The 25,866-nt window shown below is 43.4% G+C and overlaps 1 protein-coding gene across 4 annotated transcripts; it reads right to left on the bottom strand.

Moving 5' to 3' along the window:
* Positions 1-1,728: 1,728 nt before the first annotated feature.
* On the bottom strand, positions 1,729-25,498 carry podxl2 (podocalyxin-like 2). 4 transcript variants are annotated; one of them, XM_072715494.1, is made up of 8 exons: positions 24,963-25,498; positions 11,842-12,126; positions 7,692-8,311; positions 7,071-7,145; positions 4,987-5,143; positions 4,320-4,381; positions 3,853-4,032; positions 1,729-3,344 (listed from the first exon to the last, which is right to left on the bottom strand). In XM_072715494.1, the coding sequence occupies exons 1-8, from the start codon at positions 24,997-24,999 to the stop codon at positions 3,117-3,119; spliced, it is 1,644 nt and encodes a 547-aa protein (XP_072571595.1). In that variant the 5' UTR covers positions 25,000-25,498; the 3' UTR covers positions 1,729-3,116. The 4 variants fall into 4 exon arrangements, with proteins under 4 accessions (XP_072571595.1, XP_072571596.1, XP_072571593.1 ...); XM_072715495.1 differs by having other exon boundaries at positions 25,397-25,473; XM_072715492.1 differs by lacking the exon at positions 24,963-25,498 and adding an exon at positions 23,738-23,808.
* Positions 25,499-25,866: the final 368 nt, after the last annotated feature.

Genomic DNA, 25,866 nt, shown 5'->3' with positions numbered 1-25,866 from the left:
CACAACAACAAAATGTGTCCTCTGCATTTAACATATATGACATTGTGACATAACAGAGGGCAGCTAATTCATCACCCAGGAAGCAGTGCTGGGGGGGGCGGTACTTTGCTAGTAGGGGATTCGAACCAGCAGCACAAGCATACGACATAAATACAAAAGATCCGGGAAAGAACCTAAATACGCGACTAACGAGGGAGCAAACAGGAGGCAGCTGGGAGTGCTTAACAAGAAGGCAGGAATGAAAGGTAAGACCTAATGAGCATCAGGCTTGGCTAATTAGAGCCACACTAGGCAGGAAACAAGGGGGGCAGGGAAGCAGGCTGTGACAGTGGAAACATCTCTCAATGTGGTGAAAACATAATAATGCTGGCCTAAGAATTTCATTTAACCGCCCAAGACTGCTGAATGAGTCACAGCAATGTGTGCATAACTTCATCTGAAAAAGAAACTGTTTCTTCAAGTTTCCAATATAGCCTGATTTTAAATAATTTTATATCAATTTAATTTCATTATTGATTGTGATGCGCATGCGCAGCAATCACTGCATTCTCTCATATATTTTTTTCTTCCCAAAACTTTTGCACCGGTCTCCTCATACAGCTTTCCACCTAGACACTCCGTTCCACCTCTCAAATGCTCCACCCAATAAGAAGTGTGTTTGTATTTAACTTTGTGATACTGCACCTGCGTTCCTCTTTTTCATGCCTTTGTCAAAATCTTCCCATAGACTTGTATGGGGAAATTTTTCAAACTGCTCCCATGCAGTGAATCTTCATCATTATCTCCAAACTTCCAGTGTGCAGCAACGTGCACAGACTTTCTGAAGGGTGGGTGCTTGTGGCCGTCTGGTTCTTTTTACTGGCTGCAATGGGTCCCACTCCTAAAGTTTTGTGTAATCGTCATCTCTTTTCCTGATAGCACAGACTTACACACTTGCCCCCTGCTCCCCCCAAACTCCGCTCATGGGCTGATGCTCAGGCATCCACCCCATACACACCCACTACATCTATTTCTCCACCAGTTTTCCAACCGCGTATCCTGGTCAAGGTTCTATCCCAGGTATCGAAGGTCATGAAGTAGGGGCAGACTTCTGGATGTGACACCAGTCCAACTGTGCTACAATTTAACTGAGTAAACATGGTAGAATATGTATACTTCAGCTCATATAGACATGGTCACAGTTCCCAAATACTTTAAATTCAATAACCCCTCATTTTTTATTGTAAAACAATTTTAACAACCTCATAATGAAACTAAATAACGTGACTGCTGTGCACATACAAGCTCAAAAGTTTTCGAAGAGATTTCATCCATTTAACTATACCCTTCATCCCTCCTTTATCATCCCAATATTTTCTATTTTTTTTATTGGGGACATTTTGTCAGAGGGAAAAAAACAGGGATTCTGCGCAAAATCAGAGCATCCTTCTCCTTAATGGGTGGAGGATTTGAGAGGTGGAACGCAGTTTCTAGGAGAAAAACTAGGAGGAGAAAAATGAGTCAATGGGAGGAAAATAGAGGGATGAAAAAGAAGGGATGAAGGAGCGTTAAATGGATGAAAGTTGGTTGGATATACTTTGATTTTTTTCCAGGAAAGTAGACTTGGGGGGAAAAAAACTTCTGTACATAAGAAAAAAATAAAACCCCTGATTCTAGCTTAACAACAAAGAGGCTGAGATGGTAATGAGATTTAAGCATATTGTATAAAATTGCCAGTCCACAAATTGCTGATTTTATTCAAACGTTTATTTTCTATAGTTCTCACATGGCAAAATGTTTGTAGTGCAAACCCAAATGTAACAAAAAAGTCAAATCGATATACAAACATACATAAATATAAACAGTAGTCGAACTATTGTTTCTCGTACTAGAAATGCAAGTTTCCCCCTTTTTCCTACGTAGCATACATACCACAACAGCAGTCCATACATCGACCTATAAAGAGATACAATGACGCAAGAAATCAAGGCTACGCATAGACTATGGCATATACGCAGAGCGCCTATTTTCAAATAAAATTCGCGGTGCAACAACAAACCATATTATAGAATGACAGTTCAAACAGAAACTCAGATTTACAAATTCCGACCATCATCAGGTGCCTGTTCCAGAGATCTTCCGTAAATTTTCTCCACATTATCATTTCTGCCTCAGTAAAGAAAAGGGTTGTCACTGGATTTTTGCTACCGGCGTAAGCCAAGGGCATACATTTTTTAAATAACTGCGCAGACATTTTAAAGAAATAAACCACTGTTCTGTTCCCACAATTGTCTGGGTAGATCTGCCTTTTAACACAAAAGCATATTTACATCTATAAGTAACCGTTTGCACACTACAGATAGTTCAAAGGGGGTCATACACTGTATGAAAGTTCACTTGTGACCCACATGTATTTCAGGTAAAACATAAAATTAATCAGCGCCGAAACGATCTCATCAGCAGGCTGTTTTAACACTATCGAGAGATCGTCTTAAGACGCGATGGTTTATTAGTTCACTTTTGAAAGTTCAGTTAGTAAACAACCTTTATAAATCGAACAAGTTACACCGACAGCCATTTTTTGCAGTGCACATGAACGATCCATTTAATAGTATTCATTAGCTGAGGTTGTGCATTTAGTGCAGAAAGTCCCTAATTTTGCCAGCCCTCCCGGAAGACGGGGTATCACAATTAAGAGGCACGGAATACAAGATTAGCGTCGACATTCAACAACGTTTAAGTGCAATTTCTTATTTCCTTTCAGCTATTTGGATTCATATCAGCAAAATGATTACACGTGTTTGTGGCAACACTGATATACTGTATAATACTTCACCACTGTGGAAATCGGTTACATATCCATTTGTTTTGTTTGTTTTTTTTTACAGGAGGGTTTAGAACCACGCAAAAAAGCGAAGCATTTGCTAAAATTACCCTTTCATTACTCAACTGCGCCGTATCATTAACGATATGCAAAAATATGCTTATCCCCCCCCAAAAAGCATCCCCTAAGCAGAGTTTGCGCTGGCTTAAGTGTCAGACTTGGTTCAGCTTCGTGCCGTTGCTGGAGTCAATTTTTCTGCTCTACGAATTTGTCCCCTCTCCACCCATTCGCATCCGAAGCGAGCCCCCCCCCATTAAAGGTGTGTGTCTTCCTCCATATTTTCCGGCACCTCTTTGGCCGGCTTGTTAACCAGGACCTGCCATCCGCCGCCTCCGCCTCCGCCGCTGCCGCCACATCCCGCCATGACCCCGTTCGCGCTGTGCTTCTTTTCCTGCATTTCTGATTGGCCGTCGCTCGTTACGTCTAGCGTGGGGTTGTCATGGCAGCCATTCTCCACGAAATGGAGCTCCTCGCCGCGAGACTTAACAGGAGAAGAAAAAAAAAATGTTAACAAAGCCGGAAAATACGATTTGGATAATTTAAGATAAGATAAAGACAAGATATTCTTCATTCATGAGAGCGGGAAATTGTTTTGCATACAGCTGCAAGTACATAAAATAAACAAATACAAATTATGCAAAAGAAAGACACGTACAAAGACAGAATCCATCAAGTAGATGTAATGCAAATAGTACACAGTACACAAACAAAATAATGCATAGGTAATAACGTAATTAATTAATAAGAATAAATCAATGGGTGTTGTATGTGATGCATGTATGTATGTTAACTCAATGAGATCACCTCTCAGAAACATATATTACTGGTTCTTATAAAGCACACTGGAATATAAATACTGGATACTGGAATATTAAGGACAAAATGACTGCATTTTGCATAAACAAACAAAAAATTTACTCCTAATGCCTATTTATTTCTGAATATGTGCAAAACAGAAAATTATGCAAGACTATGTTGCCTAAATGTACCATGTTCTTCATTTTGGGCAAACGGCGTTGCCAGCAGATATAGATGAGGCCCGAGGCGATAATGACCACACAGATGGACCCAATGATCACCAGAACCACAAAGAGCTTGCCGTAGTCACTACGGGTCTGGCTGGGCCGGGCTTGGCAGCTGGAGACACTGGTGAAGTTCTGAATGCCGATCTGAGGTGAAAAACAAAATACAACAGGATAGATTAATATATAGCTCAGAAGCAAGCAAATTAGGCTTGTTTTCGTGTGTTTTTATTGAATAGAAAATGAGTGGAATATTTAATCCTTTTTCTCGTACTGGGAATCTGACTGGCAGGCCGTGCCAGTGGCATGGAAGGACAGGACAGTATGCATCAACATATAAGGTAAAGCTGGATGGACAGTGATATCACTGCCAGCTGGTCTCTCTTGATATTCCCATGTAATACTGAGTGACACGGTCATTTATCTAACCTCACCTCCAATAAGCCCCTCCGTATTTCCCCCAGCATTGACAGGACATCTTTGGTGGCAATCACGCCTAATGAAGTGAAACAAAGATCATTTGAGGCTTCTGTTTTACTTTTGAGCACAAAATAACTCCTGTAGCGCGTAAATCTATAGATTTCCATCTGCAGATCAATTACACAACTTCAGGGAGCACATAACAAGAACATAACATTGTTCGACTGGATAAAAAAAGACAACAGTAAATTTAAAGCTTTCAGCCATTTAAAAGTACAAAGTGCGGTGCTTATTTTATAACCTTTGTTAGTTTATTTTTTCCAAGAGTAATGTGTTTTAGAGGCTAGTGAGCACACTCTTCATACTTCTCTAGGGGTCTAGGGGTGACTCAGCATTCCAATAAATCAGCAGTCTGATTATCACCTGAAGTTACACTGTGTTAAAGGCTTCCAGAAGTTTCTGATTCTGTACCCCTGAGAACAGTCCGTAACCTGCAGTGCTTGAGAAAAAGATACGGCTGTATAAATGTGTGGGGGAAAAAAAACGTTGGTTGCTATGAATAGAAGAGTCAGCTAAGCAAGTCAACGCTTTTGAGGAGACAGGCTTAGCTTAGGGGAATTAACTGCTGAGATATCGCATGAAAAGCAGTCACTCGTCCTGCGGGCGCTCCATGGACCTCACCCTGCTCGCTGGCCAGGGTCATCAGCAGCTGGCGGTCCTGCCGGGTGGGTTTGCTGAGCGAGACCAGCCAGGACCCCCGGGGGCTGTTCATCTTCCGGGAGAAGGCCGCCTCCAACAGGTCCAGCAGCTGCTTGCCGTTCTCTGCTCGGAAATCGTCCTGACGGACGGGACAATGACCAGACGGTCACAGCAGCGCGGGGGCAACTTAAAGACCACAAACAAAATCATTACCCTTCTGAAGAGAACATAGAAATATCACTGTTTTGTAACTTAGCCATTCATTTTAATTTGTATTTGGGCATACAGACTCTCTTGCTCATGTGATAAACTGAGATAATATTTCATAAACATGAATTTAAAAACAAGGGATGTGAGTAAATTATACAGTATAATAATTGCTCACCGTGTTTACGTTGGCACATTCGATGCAACCAATATGTCTTTATTAATTAGTCATAACAAATGATCTCTGGGGCAGACCAGAAACCAGATCCTTATCATTTACTCCGGATTTCCCAGTGGCTGCACAATTCTTCCCATATAAAGCAAAAAGGCTCACATCAGCGCAAACTCCCCCCCCCCCCCAGCACAGCTGAAAAATGAATGATGGCCTTGGTTAAACTGATCCATCATCACTCCACTCCGTCCGGCTGCAACGATGACCGTCGGCAGCTCGGCAGAAAATATCCCACATCCCCCCGGATGCGTGCACATCCCCCCGGACGCGTGCACATCCCCCCGGACGCGTGCACATCCCCCGGACGCGTGCACATCCCCCCGGACGCGTGCACATCCCTGCTGTTTGTTTCCAGACTCCCATTCTGGAGGTCCAGCTGCAACCAAATAGCCCTGATCTCCGTCCCCCAAAATAGAAATGAGATATGGTGGCTCCACCACGCCCATAGGCCTCGTAGTGTCAGCTGGTGGGGAGAAAAAATACAGGCAGCCGCTAACAAAAGAAACTGAGGTACGGAACAAGAAGCGAGCAAGAGGAGAGGAAATAAGAAATGGCCAGCCTTAGTCTAAAGAAGGAAAGGCCAAAATGAGTGCTGGATTATTCAAACCATCTTTTCTAATTGATGCTAATAATTACCTCAATTGTGAGCTTGGGTGATTAATGCAATGCACGCCTCTTTTATAATGAATGGTCCACCATCACCGCGGAATACCTTAAGATTAATCTGTAGCTATTATTAAGACAACCGAAAAGGGCAGGTTGATTAGAATAAATAGCATCCACTGTTTCCATGGCGACGTGAGAATGTGGAGTAGAGCTCATGGGCAGCAATAGAAAAGGTGGGGCGATGGGGGGGGGCACAGCTGCTGCAGAGGCCCGGCTTGGCTCGCTGTGATTAAAGGCGGTCTTAGAGGCTCCTTCCCCTGGCCTTAAGACTGTCAGTCTGCACCAGCGATTAGAGGAAGAGGAGGGGCGTGCAGATCAAGGTGAACTTCATCATTTAAAGTGACGGGCGACATCCGGAGTCACGTCGAGCTCCAGCGGGGGCATAATGGGATAAGAGCAGAAAAAGGCATCCCATCCCGCACTGAAGACGAGGCCTGAGGGGGCCACCAACTCCAGCAATGCCTGTTTCTGTGACCATGGCGGGCATTTATTTAATCTAGATAATGTAAAAATCACTATCGAAAATAATACTGGAAGGAACAGCATACTACGTACACTACCCCATGGTACTACACAGTATAAATATTTTTATAGATAATCCTAACTTAACTAAGATATGTATAGAGATGTGTATAAAATTCCTTCCATGTTTTAAAATGATACATTATTTAATGGATTTTAACGACTATAAAACATAATTAACATATAAAAAATATAATGAAAATGTACATAATTATAACAATATAAAAGTATACATAAAAATTTTGTACAAAGTACTAGGACTCAAATTTAGGACTCGTAAGACCTGTGGTAATACACTGACCCATGACGATTTCCTGAGGCCTCCAACTTTATTATTAACTTTAACAGTTAGTATCTGTGTGTGTGTAAATCATGTTTCTTTTAAAGGAAAAAAATAAAAAACTGAACAACTGTAAATGAGAAACTCCGTAAGACTTACACAATCATAGTTATCTGACATATTCAAAATGACGTAGCCCTTCCCGGTGAGATCACTCCAGTCGACACAGATCACCTGCAGAGAAAACAGGCGTGAGAGTGCAGAACATGGAAGAGAGGTAAATCAAACCTGCGTCCATGGCCTGGACGCTCAGATAACCAAGAAATGATGGATCACATACCTTTATTTAGTTGCTTTCCATTGCTATTTATGTTCATCTAAGTCAGCCAGCTAAGCTCTAGATTTACATAATATATTTTCTTGTAAATATAATAAAATTTCACTTCAACTCTTATAAAGCCCAAACCTCGAATAAATCTTGCAGTCCTCTCACTGGCAGGGCAATCACGACTCTATCTATGGATTCTTTGCATTCATATTGTGGCCCAGATTCTACAAGAACTGTAAAATTTGTACCACGGTGGCCAGAAAGACATCATTGATGTTTAGGTCTTGTCTCATTTTCCTTGTACCATGCAGTGTTATCTTTTTTGCTTATATGCAGTGTTAATTGCCGTATGCTGCTGCCGTGTTGGATGTGCGAGTTAAAGACTCTTTGCTTAAACCTGAAGGATCCTTCTGTTATACCATAGGATAAGGCATGACGTAACGGAAGTATACCTGCAGGGACTCCGGGGAGAGGTGTGTGTTGTGCAGTTTCGATTCGGAGAGGAGCTCGGTTCCCCCATGCCTAAGCTCTGGTTCCTGATCCTCCTGGAAGGTGGGGGCCACCTCGTCCCACGCGATGCCGGAAAATGCAACGGAAGGGGAGTGGAAGGCCGAGGATGGGGGGACGGCGGTCAGGTGGGACTGGTGCATGTGGTCAGCCGCACCCTCCTTGCTGCCAGCTGGAGCTGTGCCCCGTGCCCTATTCTTATTGGTCAACGGGTGACCAGGCCGCACAGAGTTAGCCCATGCAGTGGAGTCATCGGCGCCCGTCTGGCTAAGCCCCTCCTCTTCCTGTGACGTTGTACTGGGAAGAGGCGTGGTCCGGCCTGAAGCTCGGCCCCAGTGGCGCATGAGGCCGACATCGGGATCTGTGGTGGTCTGAGCGGGAGACCCCGCCCCCACGGCGGGCGTGCCGTAAGCGGGGCCCGCTGGGCTACCGCTGGACTCCCCCTGAATCTCCCACAGATCCGAGTCCAGCGACTCCACCAAGGGCAGCAAGGAGGACGAGGAGTTCTGCTCGGTCGGTGCCTCAGCTTGGGAGGGTGAGGGCTGGAAGGAGGCCGGACTGAATCCTGAACAAAACAAATCAGGCATCATTAAAAAAAAAACGCCCATCGCTAACCGCCGGCTCGCCTATGTGAGCTGCCTTGGATCCCGCTGTCCGGCTCGGGCAGGTGTGCCCCCTCTCTCGGGGCTTTAAAGCGGCACTCGGGATGTCTGCCAGACACCTACGAGGCTGCTGGAGGAAGCACTGAGGACTGTTTGTTACTCCAATCAATGGAGCTTTCAGCCCAAGGACTAAAGAGGCAGAATGCTGACAGCACACGCAGCCGGGGGGGCTGCACACACTGTTTTTAGCCTCCCAAAATATTTACGTGTTTCCTGGTCTGCTGCCACTGGCTATTAGCTGAAGAGTCCAAGCTTGTGGACTCCGGCAAAAAAAACCATGAAGGGATTAGCAGCAACTCACAGAAATATTTCATTATATTTACAGATACCTCATAAAGCACACACGATGCAAATCTGATTACACTATATATGTGAATATATGTAACAATGTTACTCCGAATTGTTGCTCCTTTTTACTCACTGTGTCTTTATAGTGACAGACCTGTGGGTTGCTTTACATAAAATCTCCATATTTATAAAAGTAAGGATATAAGGAGAGAAGTTATCGATTGTGCTTCTTGCATGGTTTTTATTAATAATGAAGGGGGACGGTCTCATTCTGACATTGTCATTATACGGCAGACACTTTCTACTTCATTAATTGTGACTTTTCCTAAAACAATTAGCGAGAAACCGGTGATATATAGCACAGGAAAACACGTGCCTGGCTTGGAACACGCTATAAAAAAGTGCAAAATAACATTATCTGGAAATGTGGCACGCTTGTCACACCCCGCCAGCAATGGTGGTGGCTTCAGATGTGAGAGAAATTGATTTTGCCCTGCTTTCAGTAACTGTCCTTATCAGCGCACGGCAGATGTTGTGGCCTGATGACATCACAAAGTACAACATACCTACAGGGTTCCTGAACCTCAGCAATCGCAATCTACTTAACTTAATAATGCACGGGGAAGGCAACAAGTTTCTAAGTAACTACCATATTTACTGACATCTACAGCAAGGTAGAATCTAGTGCATCTCATCAACCTTATCAAATGGATGCTACTTAGCTTTCTGCTTTAAAAATGTTATTGCATGTTAAAATATTATCCAATTATGTGGAATTATGTCCTTCCAACTTCTTCCAAGACTGTATTCAGGTAGAGATGCCAAACAGATCAAGGATCTGGTTAGAACATAAGTTTTAAACAATATCTGCAAAACAAGTGCAGGAAAAAAAATGCAATCAAGCTTTTACGTGAACAGGCTTAAGCAGCACATAGCAGAGTATGTTAATTGTTCTCCCCAGCTAATTGCATCACATTCTCTGCTTCGGAGATTAAACAGATTGTAATTTTTAATTGTAATCTTTCTGCCAGTCAGGAACAGCTAAGGACCTCATTTCTCATACACATTCCGCAGTGCACGACGTCCCCAGAAGGTCAGAACAGGTGAAGTCCGGCACGCCTCAACTGAAACAGGCTACGCATGATGGTGAGCCTCAAGCTCATCATCACACAGGGTCCCAGCCAACCTGCACACCCCCACATATGTGGAGGTGTCTGCTATCCTCCCGATTCCACCTGCGGCCCTACAGGTATCTGCTACGTGGCATCACCGGGGGCAGGTTCAGTGTTTTACTGTTTAAAATGCGCGGGTTGAGTGGTGCTAAACACTGTTGAGGAAGGGGAAGACAAGGAAGCCAGCTGTCTTAAACAGGCCCGATCAATCGCAGTTCAGCCACAGGACTTGGACGGCTAGAGAGCGATTGCACCTGTACGACAGGCCGAGCTCTGATTGGGCTCCCCCCCCCCCGGCAGCTCTCAGGTTCGGTTTTTCACGCTGTCACCGAAGTTCCGCTGTCAGATCTCTCCTTGCAGTCGAAGGAGCTTCGATAACACATTGCTATCACACCGTCATTGTTATCTCGGATATTATTTTTACAAAACACCTGTTTTTGAGTTCACTGGGTCTGTATGATCATTTTAGCCAATGGACATATTTTTCCTGTAATGATATGGTGCTCTGGGTTCCCCAGGGTTAAATATGTATTAAATACGTAGCGGAGTGGTCTGAAGAAGGCGAACAAGTAGGAGTTTCACTGTATGATGTACACATCACACATCTAAATCAGCTTTGGCTCCGAGCCCTCAATGTAAAATACTCCTTTGATAAAAACACGTCCAGTGGTCTATTAGGTATAATTCCAGGACAGACCGAACAGGACGGAATAAGCCAGATTTCAGTTGGCTGGAGTGTCGAGGGCTGGAAAGGCCGAGATGCACCGGAACAGCTTTCCATTCTGGAGCGGCACATGGAAACATGTCATTAGATCCCGAGGATAGATTCCATCATGCTACTGAGGGAACAGACTGCTAAAACAGAGGTGACAGTAATAATGGGGGAAAAAACGTCGGACACAGAAGAAGGTTAAATCACTCAGCTGCTTAAATTCGCGAGCCGAAAGCGGCAGATCTACAGCGCTTGTTAGCCACGCTCTGGTTCTGTGCTGCTGCCCTTCCTACAGGCTTCCGTCATTCCTCAGACCCACGGATGGCTTCTGAACATGAGGGCCAGATTCTGTTTCATTTGATCCACACAGAGCAGCCAGCATTCTAGGTAGAGATCATGGCGAAAGAGGAAGAGAGCAGGCCAACGAGGGTGGACAGCCTGTCCGTGGTGACCCCTCTCTCTATTACCGCCAGTCCGACATGGAAGAAAGCCATCGCTATGGCTCCCGGAACAGACCACTGCCGTGTGTGCCAGTGCCGACTTGGTGACAGTCTCTAAGAGTCTGAATGACCAGAGAAAATAATGCAAACAATCAGCCTTCTGGGCTCACTTTCTTGAGGGTGTCAGAGAGTCTGGGCCGTCAAAACATTCTTGTGACAGGAAGATGGGCCCTTTGGCCAGGCGAGGTGTTCTGTTCCAGCGGATTAAAGACAAACACCCAATGGCGTTACAGTGGTACAGTAAAATTTTGTAAAAATTTGGCAACTGGTTCTAGATAATTTGGCCAATGAAATTAAGGTCTTGGTGTTGGGACGGTGACTTCAGCTGGAGCCCATTTTTACAGATCTGAATGTGATATTCTGTGCGTTAAGGTCACCCTACAGTATACCATCGTGGAAGACTTTGTAAGCCATCTGTAAGTCATCATTTATCAGATTCACTGGTGTTGTTTCGTTGCTATACTGTTTGGTGCTGCCTTGTTCTGTCGTGTGTTTTCAATTTTAGTATTAAATCCACATAAAAAACAAGACAGTACTTGGTAGTGTAGTATGCTTGTGAATAACCTCACCGTTACTCTATATATCGAATAGCAGGCAACATGTCCAGCTATCCCCTGGCACAAACGGGTTGCGTGGCTTACAACAGAACGGCATCTTGTCCATAATGTCTCCTGCTTCCTGGGACGGAATCCCTGCATTCATTACACGGTTATGGAAAACTGATGGATGGACAAGGCAATGACTAATTGGATGTCACGTACCTTCCAAGGTCCCGGTGTCCATACTGGTGCCATTGACCTCTCCTCCCTCATCCCAGTACACGGGTGGTAACCCCTTGGCATCCTCGTTCTCTTCGCTGGAGAAGCCTGACTCCTGGGATCCGCCAGTGAGCCCCACGGACTGGGGGGTCTCTGGACTCGAGGGCATGACCTCCGGCCGAGCGATGCGCTCCGAGGTCCGGGCAGGCCTAGGTGGTCCGGTCAAGGTGGGGGACGAAGGTGGGTCCTGACTCACGGCGTCACATGACACCAGCAGCACTATTGATCCTGGGAGCAGTGAAAGAAAAACAGCAGATTCGGGCTAAACAAAATTCCTGCAGTCAAGGCACAAGACATCCAATGAAACCCATAAAGTGAGATATCTAAAATGTCAAATGGTGTTTCCCACTCCTAAATAATTCAGGGACTTGTTTTTTTTTTTTTCTAAAAAAAAAAAAACAGCTGATAATGATCATTCTTACAGTTTCAGATTGAAAAAAAGCACAGCATAGCCATGAGCAGCTGTGAAAAATTCACACTTGACTAGTGTAAATATATATGTAGGTGAACATATATTATGATTATAAGAATGGAGCCTTTTTCACTCCATCAACTTCATTAATATTCTGCAAATGGCCGATTCACATTTCAGGAAATTAGCTTCCTGAATTTCTGGGCAGCTGGTGAAAAAGCAAAAAATTATTGCACATTATCTGGCACAACAGCATTTTTTATACAGCTTAGACCAGAATATGTATAAAATATGTATTGAATCAAGTACAGAAGAATGGAAATCTGTCATTCTTTTTCCCCCACGTTAATTCTCTACTATCATGCCAAGAAGACAATGATAACATGAATAAAAGGACTGCATTTTCGAAAACTCCAATGATAAAAACCGACATTTGGGGAATACAGGAATAGTATGGTCAGTAGAAATCGTTTTTTAAAGCCTAGACTGTAAACATAAATGATAAATTACATGTATAAGGCTCAGCAGGTTCTGATGCTGTGCCTATGAGCAGAAAGTCACCAATTCAGGGACTGGTTGATCCTGTTTTTTCGATTGTGCTTCACTTTGGAAACAAGCTTCTGCTCAATAGGTAAATTACAAAGAGGCACAGGGTGAGTGGATGAGGCTGTATCCTTCAGCTCGAGGTGCTGCTGCTCCGAAAGGCGCTGCCCTCAGGCTAAGGGGATGACGCAGCTCCAATCGGCTTGGGTGTAAATGCGGACTCGGGTCAACGGGCTGGAGCCCCCAGAGGAGGCAATCTGTCCCCGGGGAGGATTACCCGCTCTGGGCCAGACGGCCATGGCGGAGCATATGGAACGGGCAGATGAGCCCGCCCTCAGAAACACATACCCCCCCATTCCTCCAGCAGGCTGCATCGATGCAAATTTAGCAGAAACTTAAAGAACAATCAGCCTATGAATTGAACTTAGATACCTTAAATGCATCAGATAATTTCACAAACGATATTTTATAAGGTGCATTAACATGGCCCCTTAACCGGAGGGGGGGGGGGTGGCGATGATAAAAAGCTGTTGAATGGGGAGGTCGAAAATAAATTTGGCCAAGTGCCAAAATTGGGGGGGCGTGCTCTCCAACTATAACATTTTTTTAATTATTGGCGAGGGATCAGTGCAGACCTGATAATATGAATCAGATAAACTATTTGTCAATATGGGACAGGTAGTGACTCTAGGCTTTATTATACATTTCATTACAAATAATTAGAAAAAAATGTTAAATAAGGTTATTTGGGGCCCCTTTTTAGTGGAGGCCCCTGGACCTCAGTCTGGGTAAGCCTGTGCATTAAAGCATCCCTGGTTAGAAATACACAAATACACAAATGCATTTACGTGATTTAAACCGAGCTCCTGGAATAACTCTTCACTGCCTCTGTGCAGGGGGATGTGGGAAATGGGCAGCACACTGAGCAAAATGATGAAGCCTTCAGGACAGGGTTCCAGCTAGTTACCCCAAGGGGGCATGGACTTTCGGTAAAGGATAGAACGGACAGACATCCGCAAGCGAGGCAGGTTCTCAGCGCATGCTGCAAATTGTGCTCTGCTTGGATAAAGACAGGCAGTAAGCGAATTTTCTCCTGCAACCGTGACCATTATTTTTCATCACAGCCCATATTATTACTAGCTGGAACATTTCGTTCTTCTCCCACAGCCTTTCTAAGCTTTATTCAGCCTTCGGGGTAACGGGACCCACCCAACACATTGAGATCTTCAAAGGCTGAAATCATTTGGATTGATAAAGGCACAGGGTATGTTTATTCACTTTTATGGATGTTAAAATGTGTCCCACCCTGTTAGGTCTTACCTCCAAAGTGACAGATCAAAATATTCAAGTATCATTTGTATTAAAAAAGCAGCTTTAACATCATACCACTGTTTATCTGACAGAAGTAACATAAAATACGTTGATTACATGAAACGTGCAGTTGCGCAGATGTTAATCAAACCCCAAACTGATCACTGCTGCGGCATGCTCTGGGCATTAGCACCGATGTTAATCAAACCCGAGCTGATCTCTGCTGCGGCAAGGCTGTGCCAGAAGGCAATGGCAGGACACAGGTCACTGGATCTCAGATCTTTTTCGCAAAGAGCAGGCTTTTTGGCGAGCCTTCACACTGCTATGAAATTGAAACACTGGCACATATTTTACATACCAAACAGAACTTTTTAATGATTGACTGTGAGGAATAGGGTCCGTTTGTCCCTACTGGCAAAAGGAACGCTATACGGATGCCAGGATGTACTTACTTCTGTTTCCATGTCTGTACCCCATCGATTCTACTTAACAATCAGTCTAGGTGATGTCCAAAACACCCTTCCTGTTAGAGGATAAGGGGAGCGAAATACGACACTGCATGGAAAATGCTGTCACAGGCGAGCAGCAATGCAGTATGGGTCAGTTTGCTAGCCTGATGCTGGCTCCGCCCACCACTGTACTGCCGTGGGACCTGGGGAAAGGGCTGCTTTATGGACAAACCATCAGCAAAAATGCTCCACCCCTCGCCCTGTTCGAAACGAACCGGCCTCTATGTTTACTGTTAACAGTTGGCTTGGAAATAAGGCAGTGAAATGTTCTTGCCTACTTCTTATTGGTTGCCGGGGAGCATTAACTGGAGGTGACCGACAGTATTCTTGTAATCTTGCCTACTGCAGATTCCAAAGCCTCATCTCTTCCTTAAATACCCACTGCTGGCTGCAATCTTTCTGACCCCCCCCCCCCCCTTCCTCCCCCCACAACCTCCACCTCACAGCAGTGGGCTGATTTCCAAAAGCTGCAGCTGACCTCCACCCCCCAACCACCCACAATGCCCCAGAATTGTTCCATATTAGTGTTTTTTTTTTTTAATAACCCACCTCACTCACCTCAGATATAAAGACAGCATGGAGATCAGTCCAGAGAAAACTTGGAAGGACACAGGACACAAGCTATATTTGTAGAATGTGCAAAAATATGCCCAGTATTTCAAAGAGCTGGTATGTTGAGAACATCACTTTTAGAATCATAAAATAGAAAAATGTATTCGCCCTATACCATATAGCACAACAGCTAACTAAAAAACACAGTAAAAGTCTCAAATGCCTACAAATTATTATAATATTAATAGTCAGCCAAGCCACTGCTGGTCTCATTTCTTTTATTGAAATTTTTTCCATCTTAAAAAAACCTGGAGACCACAGTCTTTTATTAGACTGCACTTTTGTGTGTTCCACCTGCTTGAAATCGGTTATTTGTTATAATCCCAGGTATCTGCGCTAAGCCACGCTTCGCTCAGAGGGGCACATCAGCACCTGACGAACATCGAGCTAACGAGGCCCCGCATGCTGAGCAGCTATATGGCAAACTCATGTGATACACTGTAGGACGGCTGGACCAGGAGATACATCTAATAACATCACAGCACGAGGACAAAATATGTTGCACTTGGTTCCCCTTGATAATATCACACATCCATAGTTACCAATTACATTAACTAGGGATAATGACTTCCAGAAAAGACGCAAACTGCTAGCAAGTAAGATTAAAGGTAAAATGTTGCATGCAGAGTAGATGACAATTCTTGATACACAACAGTGAAATAGCTGCTTCCTGTTATATTAATTATAAAAATTATACATCAAATGTAAGTAAGCAGGGATTGAAGGTTTTTTCTTCTGAGAGCAGAACAAGAAAGAAATGGTATTTATTTTTTTAAGGTTTTCATAATTGTTCCTCCAATGATCCAGTCTTGTGCACAAAGCATTAAAGGGTATTAAGAGTTTCTCAGAAAGAATCAAACTCAGGGGTTATATTTAATTGGACAAGGCACACGTCTTTCTCATAAATGTTTGACGAAAAGGCCCTAGTCAGAAAACTGAAAATAACAGGGCAGTGTATTTCGCTTGTAATGGACGTGTCTTCCCTCCAAACTTAAATTGTGGAAGATATTATTTGGTGTCTGGTCTGACCACATCAGGTTGGCTGCTTGGTAACTTTTGCACTATAACGTGGAGATAAATCCCATTTGTAGGCTGTAGTGTTCAACTCCCTCCGTAAGGCCTCTTCAGCAGTACTGATGTCATGTTCTTATATCAGAAAGTCTATATTTTGGAGTGAAAGAAACAGTGTTGAATGTAAAATATTACTCAGATAATGACTCATCCATTTATCGTCTTTTTTCTGGTCAGGGTGTCATCTATACACGTATGGCAAATCAAATGGTTGACTTCCAGAATCCTTTTTCGTATCAGAACATAGAAGTGGAGGAAGCATTATACTTTTAAGGTAATATGCATTAAAAGTACAACCTGAAATTCATTCCCCCACTTCAGCATAACAAGAACAGGGCAAATTAAATGATGTATGCCACAAAGGTGAACGATGTCAGGAAAACACATTAAGAGATGTAATAGCCAGCTTTCTCCTGTTCATTGTGTTAGCTCAGAAAGGTATTTTTTTCCAAAGAAAAGAGAAAAGGCAAAACTGCTCTTCTTTCTTGTAATCCAGGATACAGAGTCAAATCAGAACCATCACAATATAAGACTGTAGTCGATTCTGGCTTCACACAAAACTCTTTTCTAAAGACTTAGTGGATCTCTTTGTGGAAAAGGATTATGGGATTTCTGAGTGAACCGAGAACTTCTACCATAGCTTAAACTCTTATGATTGCAACAGGGTGGCCATCTCCAGAAATACCTCTCTTTGTTTACTGATCTTTTTTTCGCAGTTTATTTTACATGCTCTTATCATTTATTCAAGGTGAAGATATTCAAATGGAAAGCTGAAGGAAGCAGAACAGGATGATTGGCAAAGTAGGGCAAAATTGGGTACCTTAAAATTTTAATGACATACATTTAAGATCTGTACTAAAAACTGATCTTCTGGTGAAGAATGCTGTATGTGTTCAATGGAACTATAGTCAACTGGAACCACTGGTAGTCTTATACAGTGTTTCCCAACTCGGTCCTTGGGAACCCCCAGACGGTCCATGTTTTTACTTCCTCATGGGTCCCTGCAAGACAATACACATTTTTGCTTCCTCCCAAAAATGTGGACACTCTGAGGATCCTCAAAGAATGGGTTGGGAAACGCTGGTCTAGAAAGAGGGCTGGACAGAACATATATTCACTCCTGGCTTCTACCAATACATACAAACTTTGCTTGTGAGAGTTTTACTTACACAAAAATGTTGTGGGGGCATAACAAAAAACGATTGGTTCAGAGAGATAATCAATCAAGTGGTAGAGGAGGCGGGTCCAAGCTACTAGAAGAGGCAGAAGGAAGACATCTGATTGGTTGGGCCCGAGGTAGGTTGCTTAGACCTATCTCTCTGAACCAATCATCTTTTTGTTCTGCCCTCAGAACATTATTGTGTAAGTACAACTCCCATGAGTGTAAACTTCATCCTGAATTTAAAGTTACCTGTAAGGTTTGCTGGCTGTGCAAGACAAGTAGTTAAAGATAGTTATGGATGGATCTTGGATAACAACCAGGTAGTCTTTGACCCCCTGAGGTCTTCTCTCCTGTAACTACCAAAAGAATTTTCAGTTCCTGTTCTAGCTGATTTTCACTATTACACAACAATTTCCACCACAACATCGATTGGCGTCCCTCTTCTTGTTGTCTGATCGTTGTTAAGTGCTTATGTTGCACCTGTGTTGTGAAGGTCGATATATAAAAATGAATCAAACCAAAGCAGACCGTAGCAGCTATGATCCAATCACAGGAATGCTGAAGGTAGCAGTGGAAGGCACCGTCAGTAACATGAGGGCTTTTCATTTTCACCCAAATGGGGTGGGGTTAGGGTGGGGAATAAAAATATGGAGCAAAATAAATACCACGCAGCACTCCTGAGGGGACCCTGAGGGGTCTGCTGTCATCCCCACTTTTTGTGAGAAGCAGAAAATCCTTCTTTTATATGTATCTCCGGCAGCAACACAGCAATCTGTCAGTAATTCCCCCCTTCCCCCTCCCTGTAGTGTCAATGGAATATGGGATGTCTCAATTTAGAGCCAATTAATTCTACCTGACAGAGGCCCTGGTCCCCATTGCGGTGATTACAGAGGCGCTGCATATTAAAAAAGAAACAAAACAAGTCTGTGAGAGACATATAAATACCAATGGAAACCTTGCCCATATATCACAGCATCTACTTGATTGATTCCTATACTTGTAAAAAAATAATAAAAAAAAAAAAAGCCTGGCATTGTGGGATTTTTATTATTTAATTTCGATTGATTTACCCCGTGGCTGGTCTTTTGCTCTTCACAGCAGATCAGGTATCAACCCCATTAGGAGGGAAATCAGAGGGAGCATCACCTCTGTTCGGGTCACCTGACACCCCCCCCTCCCCCCCCCCATTGTCTAGATAGTTGGGACTCACCGGCCAGCGGGGTGAAAATGGCGTATCATACCACAGATGGCGTCCGGCTATACTCACCAATCCCAGTAAGTCATTAGATTACTTAACATGTAATTGACAATTGTAGTAATTTAACATTCACTCCTTACTCATGCACAAGCACATTTTTGGAGCTTTGTTGCACTTTTTTTTCTTCTTTTTCTTTCTTTTCAGTATAACTTTACTATTCCTTATTTATTACATATTTATTACTTTTATGTCTTATTGCTTTTTCTATTTTATTTTTTGCGGTTCACCACCAGGTTATTTCACTGCAGGTCTTAGCCGGACTGTATACCATGCATGTGACAACTAAAACCCTCGAATCCTTCAATAATTTGTGCTCCTCACCAGCTCCACCCTCCATATTATTCCAGACATTGTAAAGTGGCAGGGAAACCAGGCTGGTACCAAAACAGAGGATGGGACACGTCTGGCTCCTAGGGCACCGTGATTAGATGGAGTTGCAGTAGATAACACTGCAATGCAGCACAGCTATGGGAGTCTGGATAAGACTCTTATCTGCCTGTAGACCTTTTGCCCTGATCCATCCTGCGTGCATCTCGCTTACAGTCCACAATCTACACAGCTGGTGGGTTACCACAGTAATGTCACTGCAGGGGACAACAATAGCTTGTTAGTTTACAAGCCGCCTTCCCAGCCCTCAACAGTGCTTAACAGGAGGAGGCATGAGCAACCATGAGTCAGTAGTCAGGGTCTGTGTCATTCTTAATAATAACTCCAAAGCTGATCTGAGTGATGAAAAAACTTGCAATCACTTGATTAGCAGTCATTTTGAAGAAAATATTAAACAATTTTATGTGGGTTCAAGATTACACATTTTGAAAGTCTTTTTGGATATGGAAAAGGGAACTTTGATTGGAAGGATGAGGTCAGAACGGTCGGATTCCAAGACTGCAGTAGATATTACATGCCATGCCTGTTCAGCAGAGATGCAAGAGCAGGAAGATATGTGATCACCACAATTCTTGGTTTTAACACCAACATTAAAATCATATTCACTATATGGCCAAAAGTATGTGGACACCAGCTTGTCCAGCATCTCATTCTGAAGCCAAGGGTATTAATATCAAATCGGTCAACCCGTTTTTGCTGGAAAACCCAATACTCTTCTGCAAAGCTTTCCATTAGACGCTGGAATATTTGCTGCCATTCAGGGTGGGTATTGACGTTGGGTAATCAGGTCCTGTTCTGTGAGTTTGTGTGGCCTACCACTTCACAACTGAACTTGCTTCCAGATGCTCTGACTTCCATCATCTCTTCACTTGCGGTTGACCAGGATACCTCTAGCAAGACAGATATGCGGTGAATTGACTTGTTGGAGAGATGGAGTCATATGACGACGCCAAGTGGAAAGTCACTAACCCCTCACCACTCATTCCGCTACTAATGTTTTCCTGCAGGAGATCATGTGACTGTGTGCTTAATTATACACTTTTGTCAGCAATGGGCATGGCTTAATTAGGCAATTTCTCTAATTAATAGAGGAGGCCACATACTTTTAACCATACGGCGTATTTCTAAGACAAGATCCATAAATCACTGTCCTCTGCTTTTGAGCATCTATTTCTCAGTGATCCAACTCATATTCAAAGGTTCGGCTCAATTGCTTCTCTATTCCTCTGATGTATTTCCACTGCAACCATTTCAATATCATTTCAATTGCATATTAATAAGAATATATTCAATATATCACCCAAAAACTAAAACAGGCAGATTTCTGCAGTCATTCATTCTCTGGTGCAATTTCCAAACATTAAAATTTCATTGTATATTCATGCTGGGGATTGGATTTCTTCTCTCCCTTTTCGTTATTGACTGGGAAAGCAGAATGGGCTGCTGCTTTTCAGCGAAATGCACGGAAATGCTGAGACAACGAAGCACCGACACGCCAAGGCACAGACAGCGAAACACACTCATGAAAATTCACCAACGTACTAATAAACAAACTGGCTGAAGCACAGAAACGTCACTGTCAGGTAATTTACCTTTTCGTCATTTAAGATTCAGTGATGTTCAGTTTCCTTTTCTTTCACAAACACACACAATCTCCAGGAAATACATCCCTGCTACACGGAAGCATTGGTCAGCATGAGTTACTGAAACTGGGAACACTGGGGTGGAACAAGGAAGGCCAACTGATGAATTGGCAAAGGGGTTATGGGCACCCAAGCCTCTCTGATGCATGTGGGGATTGAAGGCTAACCTGTCCTGTCCAATCCTAGAGCAAAGCTACTGTAGCAGAAATTGTTGAAAAGCTAATACTGGCTATGACAGAAAGGTGTCAGAATACAATGCACTACAGCAAGGGTGGGGAATCTGATCCATGGAGAGCCGGTTCGGGTTTGTGGGATGACCTCTCAATTAGCCAATAACAGTGGGTCCCCAGGACTGGAGTTGAGAACCACTGTTTTATTATTGGCTGACTGAGAGGCCATCGCAAAAACCTGCACCCACACCGGCCCTCCATGGATCAGATTCCCCACCCCTGCACTACAGCTTTCTGCATATGGGGCAACAACAAGTGCCGAAAGTGGCATCAAAATGGGGCAACAACAAGTTGAAGTGATGGCACCAGGATATACTATGAGAAAAGGTGGAGGCAGTATGATGCTCTGGTCCATGTCCTGCTAGAAAACCGTGGGTCCTGGCATTCATGTAGATGTTACTTTGACATCTACCTAAACATTGTTGCAGACCTACCACACCCCTCGATGGCAAAGGTGTTCCCCGATGGCAGTGGCCTCTTTCAGCAGGACAATGCACCCAGACACACTGCAAAAATTGTTCAGGAACGGTGTGAGGAGCATGAAAATGAGTTCAAGGTGTTGACTTGGCCTCAAAACTCCCCAGATCCCAATCTAATCTAAATCTGTGGAATGTGCTGGACAAACAAGACTGATCCACAGGGGCTCCACCTCGCAGCTTACAGGACTTAAAAGATCTGCTGCTAACGTCTTGGTGCCAGATACCACAGGACACCTTCAGAGGTCTTGTGGAGACTGCGTCTAGACTGGTCAGAGCTGTTTTAGGTGGTTCTAATGTTATGGCTGATTGGTGTAATCGTTTAATTACGATGAAATATAACAGGTTATAGTATGTATTTGTCAAGTATTCAGTATAATGTTTTACAGATGCTCCTTGCTTTAAGATGGTTTGATTTACAATATAAGCGATATCGATCCACACTCAGTAGCCATCCGACCAAACTCTGAATTTTGATCTGTTCCCGGGCTAGTGATATCCCGTACGATACTTTTTACCGATCCCGGGCAATGGCAGCATCTATGCAGCCACGCTTCCAGTCTCTGTAGCAATTGTGAGCGTAAACATCTGATACAGTGTTTAACAACATATCGCGTAGTTATTTATTTATCATATCATATTCGGCTTACGATATTTTCTATTTACGATGGGTTCATCGGAACATAACCCCATTGTAAGTTGAGGAGCATCTATATATGTATCTGTGTTCTCTCACCTATTGTAGTAATGTTTGGGTTCTTGAAAAGCACTGTATAAATGAACTGTATTACTATTATTAAGAGCAGCATGTAAGAGTGGTGTCCTGGCTCAATCCTCAGTCCTCCAGGGTTGTGTGTCCACCTCCTGCCCTATGTGGTTGTGTTTATGCAGAATCTGCATGTTCTCTCTTGTTTGTACTTTATTCCACGCTTCATGCCCCTTTGGATGCACTCCAGACTCACCACGACACTGTACTGAATAAGCAGCTATGGATGTTTTTCATGAATACAGATAGAATCACTATATTTTCATCATGTTACTTTCCACACTGTACACTGCAGTATATAATATTTCTGATTTATCTCCCTTTTTTAATGAAGTGCTACAGAAAATAAACCAGGCTCCTTCAGACTGAAGATGATAACACTCTTCTTGGTGTAGAGTGTATCCCATACAGTCACCGGCAATTGAAACCACATACAGTCCTACCTATGCTTATATGAAGGGAATGTAATTATTCTGCACAGACAAAGGACACAAACTTAATCAAATCACCAGCAACACATCAAGAACATAAGGTAACCAATTAAATCTGTCATTTGCGAAAAAAGACCCCACAGTCACGGAAGAACTGTTTCCATTTGCTGCAGTGTAATTTATGGATTTTATAATTTTCCACCCTGCTGATCCTTCATTCTCGTCATTGGCTGCATTTCCAATCATAAACATGAATCATACAGAGTGGTCTCCATAAGTATTGGCACAGTGGAGTCAACGTTGTGATTTTTTTTTTTGCAAATTAGCTGCCTGGATTTCAGAAGAATATTTTGAAGCACAGAGACTCTGACTGGAAGTGGAGAGTAAATACTGAGATAAATAAAAATGTCAGGACAGGGGGCCAAAGGTTCACTTTCAACCCCAATATTGTATGTCTGGAATTTACTCATCCTTATTGGATTTTCCAGATTTTCTCAATATACTGTGGTTTGTCTGCAGTCCAAATACATGTACAAATACGGAAATTAATCAGTATCACCAAATTGTGTGCGGGCCCTGCAACAGGTCTCCCGCCTTGTGGTTAAGGTTTCCTAGAATAGGCTCTGTTTGGCTATGTACTGGGTGAGCAGTGAGGGAAGATGGATGGGAGAATTTGGCTGCATCCCACCCCCTTGCACGCAGTATCTGCATTGAACCTGCAGCCTCCTGTGACCATCTCTGGCAAGCTTTTACTGTAGCGATTTTTGGGATGGGGCATTGCCTCCGGTAAAACACACACTGGACCTGATCCGTATCAAGATATTGAAAAGTTTTATGCTGACTGTCTATCCTGTCATTCTCGGTGGCACTGCCTGTAAGCCTCCTGCTGCACTGTAAAATGCTGCCCATTGAGCATGGGGGCCTTTTTCTTGGCCAGCGGACGCTCCAGCCGTTCTCCCGCATCATCGTCATTAATTACCTCACCAACAGAGACGAGGGAGCCAGTGTGACGGATGTTCCAAACCCACCTGCTTTTACGCCCTTATGCTGCAGTTTTCGTTTCCTGTGTCCCATCAGAGCTAACGCCTGATCTGACCTTTCTGTCTCAGCACCCATAAGGCATTTCGCTCCCATGATTATCCTGCGGCAGTGATTTGTGACCCATGGCTAATCGATAACTGTATGTCCAGTCATGTTTCTGACACCACAGACAGGATACCAGCTCATACCAAGTGACTAACGGCAAACAGGAAATCTGGAGTCAATATTTCACGAGTCACGTAGCTTTTAATTGTGGGAGAAACACACGAAAACTCCGCATAAAGAGACCGGACAGCCGCAGGAGGCTTCAGCAAAAAATGCTGAGCCAAGCATACTTAAAACATAAACGCCCAGCAATGTGACAATTATGCTATAAATTTAACTTTATTCAAGTTTCTTCCCTAATTGAAAGACCTGAAGTAGACAAAAAAATAACACAACTTCACTGTATCCAACACTTGATTCCATAACTTGCACAAAAACCAACGAAGCTGAATAGACGACAGCTTCTCAGTCATACTATATTCATATAGGACATTAGTTATACTAAAGTCGAATTATTTTTGGCCAAATTCTGTATATGTTTTTGAAATCTTATAATACAACGATTTTGCGTTTACAACCCATAACGTAAATGTGTATATTGCGTAAACAAATAGAGGGTCATACACCAAAAGTACTCCAAAACTTACTAATATCTGGTACCGTGGCATCAAACATTGTTGCACCGTTCCCTTTCATTTTAGTATAACCTGTCATGCATAGGTATTGTATGTCAGACGAGCTAGAAAATAAATGCTTATTTCATTCGTTAATATTAGTCAATCTACAGAGCAGCAAAGTGCTTTTGGACGGGTTCATTCCTACGCTTAATACGATTCATGTAAGCTTAAAGAGGCGCTACGATCGTCAATCATGCAATGAGCCCCATCCTGCGTCCCGCTATCGCATTGTCCAAAGCGGACCGCACATGGACTTTCCAATTGCGGCGATTTCTCTCCTACGATGATATATATATTTTTTCTTATTTTACCCCCCGAACGGAAACTGCGGGCATTAGGTTCACCTTAGTCCGCAGCTGTATAATACCGAAAGGAATGAATGAACAAAGAACGGTCACACCGCCAGCACCGAGAATGGGGAAGGGGGGGATTACTTTATGACTAATTAGAAACATGTTTTCAGATACAATTAACAGAGCGTATAACTTACCCGCTATGACGCTGCAGGAAAGGAAAAGCGTTTGCATGTCGGTGGTCGATGCCAGAGAGTAATGCAATACGTAGTTGGTCGGGAGGTATTGTTTTATCAAATAGGGTACCGGGTATTAATAATTTAGCGCGGTTGTCGGCTTCTCTTCTTGTGGATGCCTGCGATGCATCACCGTTTTAAAAACGATTATTTCTGTTGCACAGCTCTAAATACCCGGAGGTGAGGAAGCCTGAGACGAGCTGCCGGCTCACGTTGCGATCTGCAAATGTGCGCAGGGCACCGACTTATTGTGCAATATTAGAGTAAACGTCTGTCGCATACATTCAATTTTTAACAGTTTTTAAAAAAATAAGAAATACAAGAAAAAAAGGCAAGCGGCCGGTGGGAGTTATTGCTCTTTCCGCTTCGGGATGATTGCTCTCGCTGATCAGTACCTGCACCTTTTTGTTGTCGGGTCTTGCCGCGCTTTGCTGCGGCTCCCCCAGTTTCTCAGTTATCAGCCCGGCAAATGCGCCGATTTTAATTCAATGTTTGCGCAGTGTCTTTGCGCAGGCACCAAGGTGCGACGCCAGCAAGCATCTGATCCCGGGTCCTAAACACTGTCCGCGCCGGTACGACCAGCACAGACACCTGCGCACCCTAAAAAACGAATTTCAAATCAAATGCAGAACTTAAACTTAAAATTTTGGATACAATTACCGTTTGAAGTTAAGCCTTTTCCTCTCTCCCCAGATGTAACGCCAGCATTAATATCAACTTGATGACAAGGTATACGTTCCAAGCAGATTCCTTTCAAATAATTGCTTTCGGAAATATGTACTGTAATTATAATAGTCAATTAGTTCATTGTTCCGTAAATTGTCCAGTTTTATCCGTGTATAGGGCATAATTTAATTTATGTCAT

Source organism: Paramormyrops kingsleyae, chromosome 8 (assembly GCF_048594095.1).
Source record: "Paramormyrops kingsleyae isolate MSU_618 chromosome 8, PKINGS_0.4, whole genome shotgun sequence".
NCBI classification, from domain to species: domain Eukaryota; kingdom Metazoa; phylum Chordata; class Actinopteri; order Osteoglossiformes; family Mormyridae; genus Paramormyrops; species Paramormyrops kingsleyae.
Note: the sequence above shows the minus strand (reverse complement) of the source record. Positions and strands in the feature narration are given on the sequence as shown.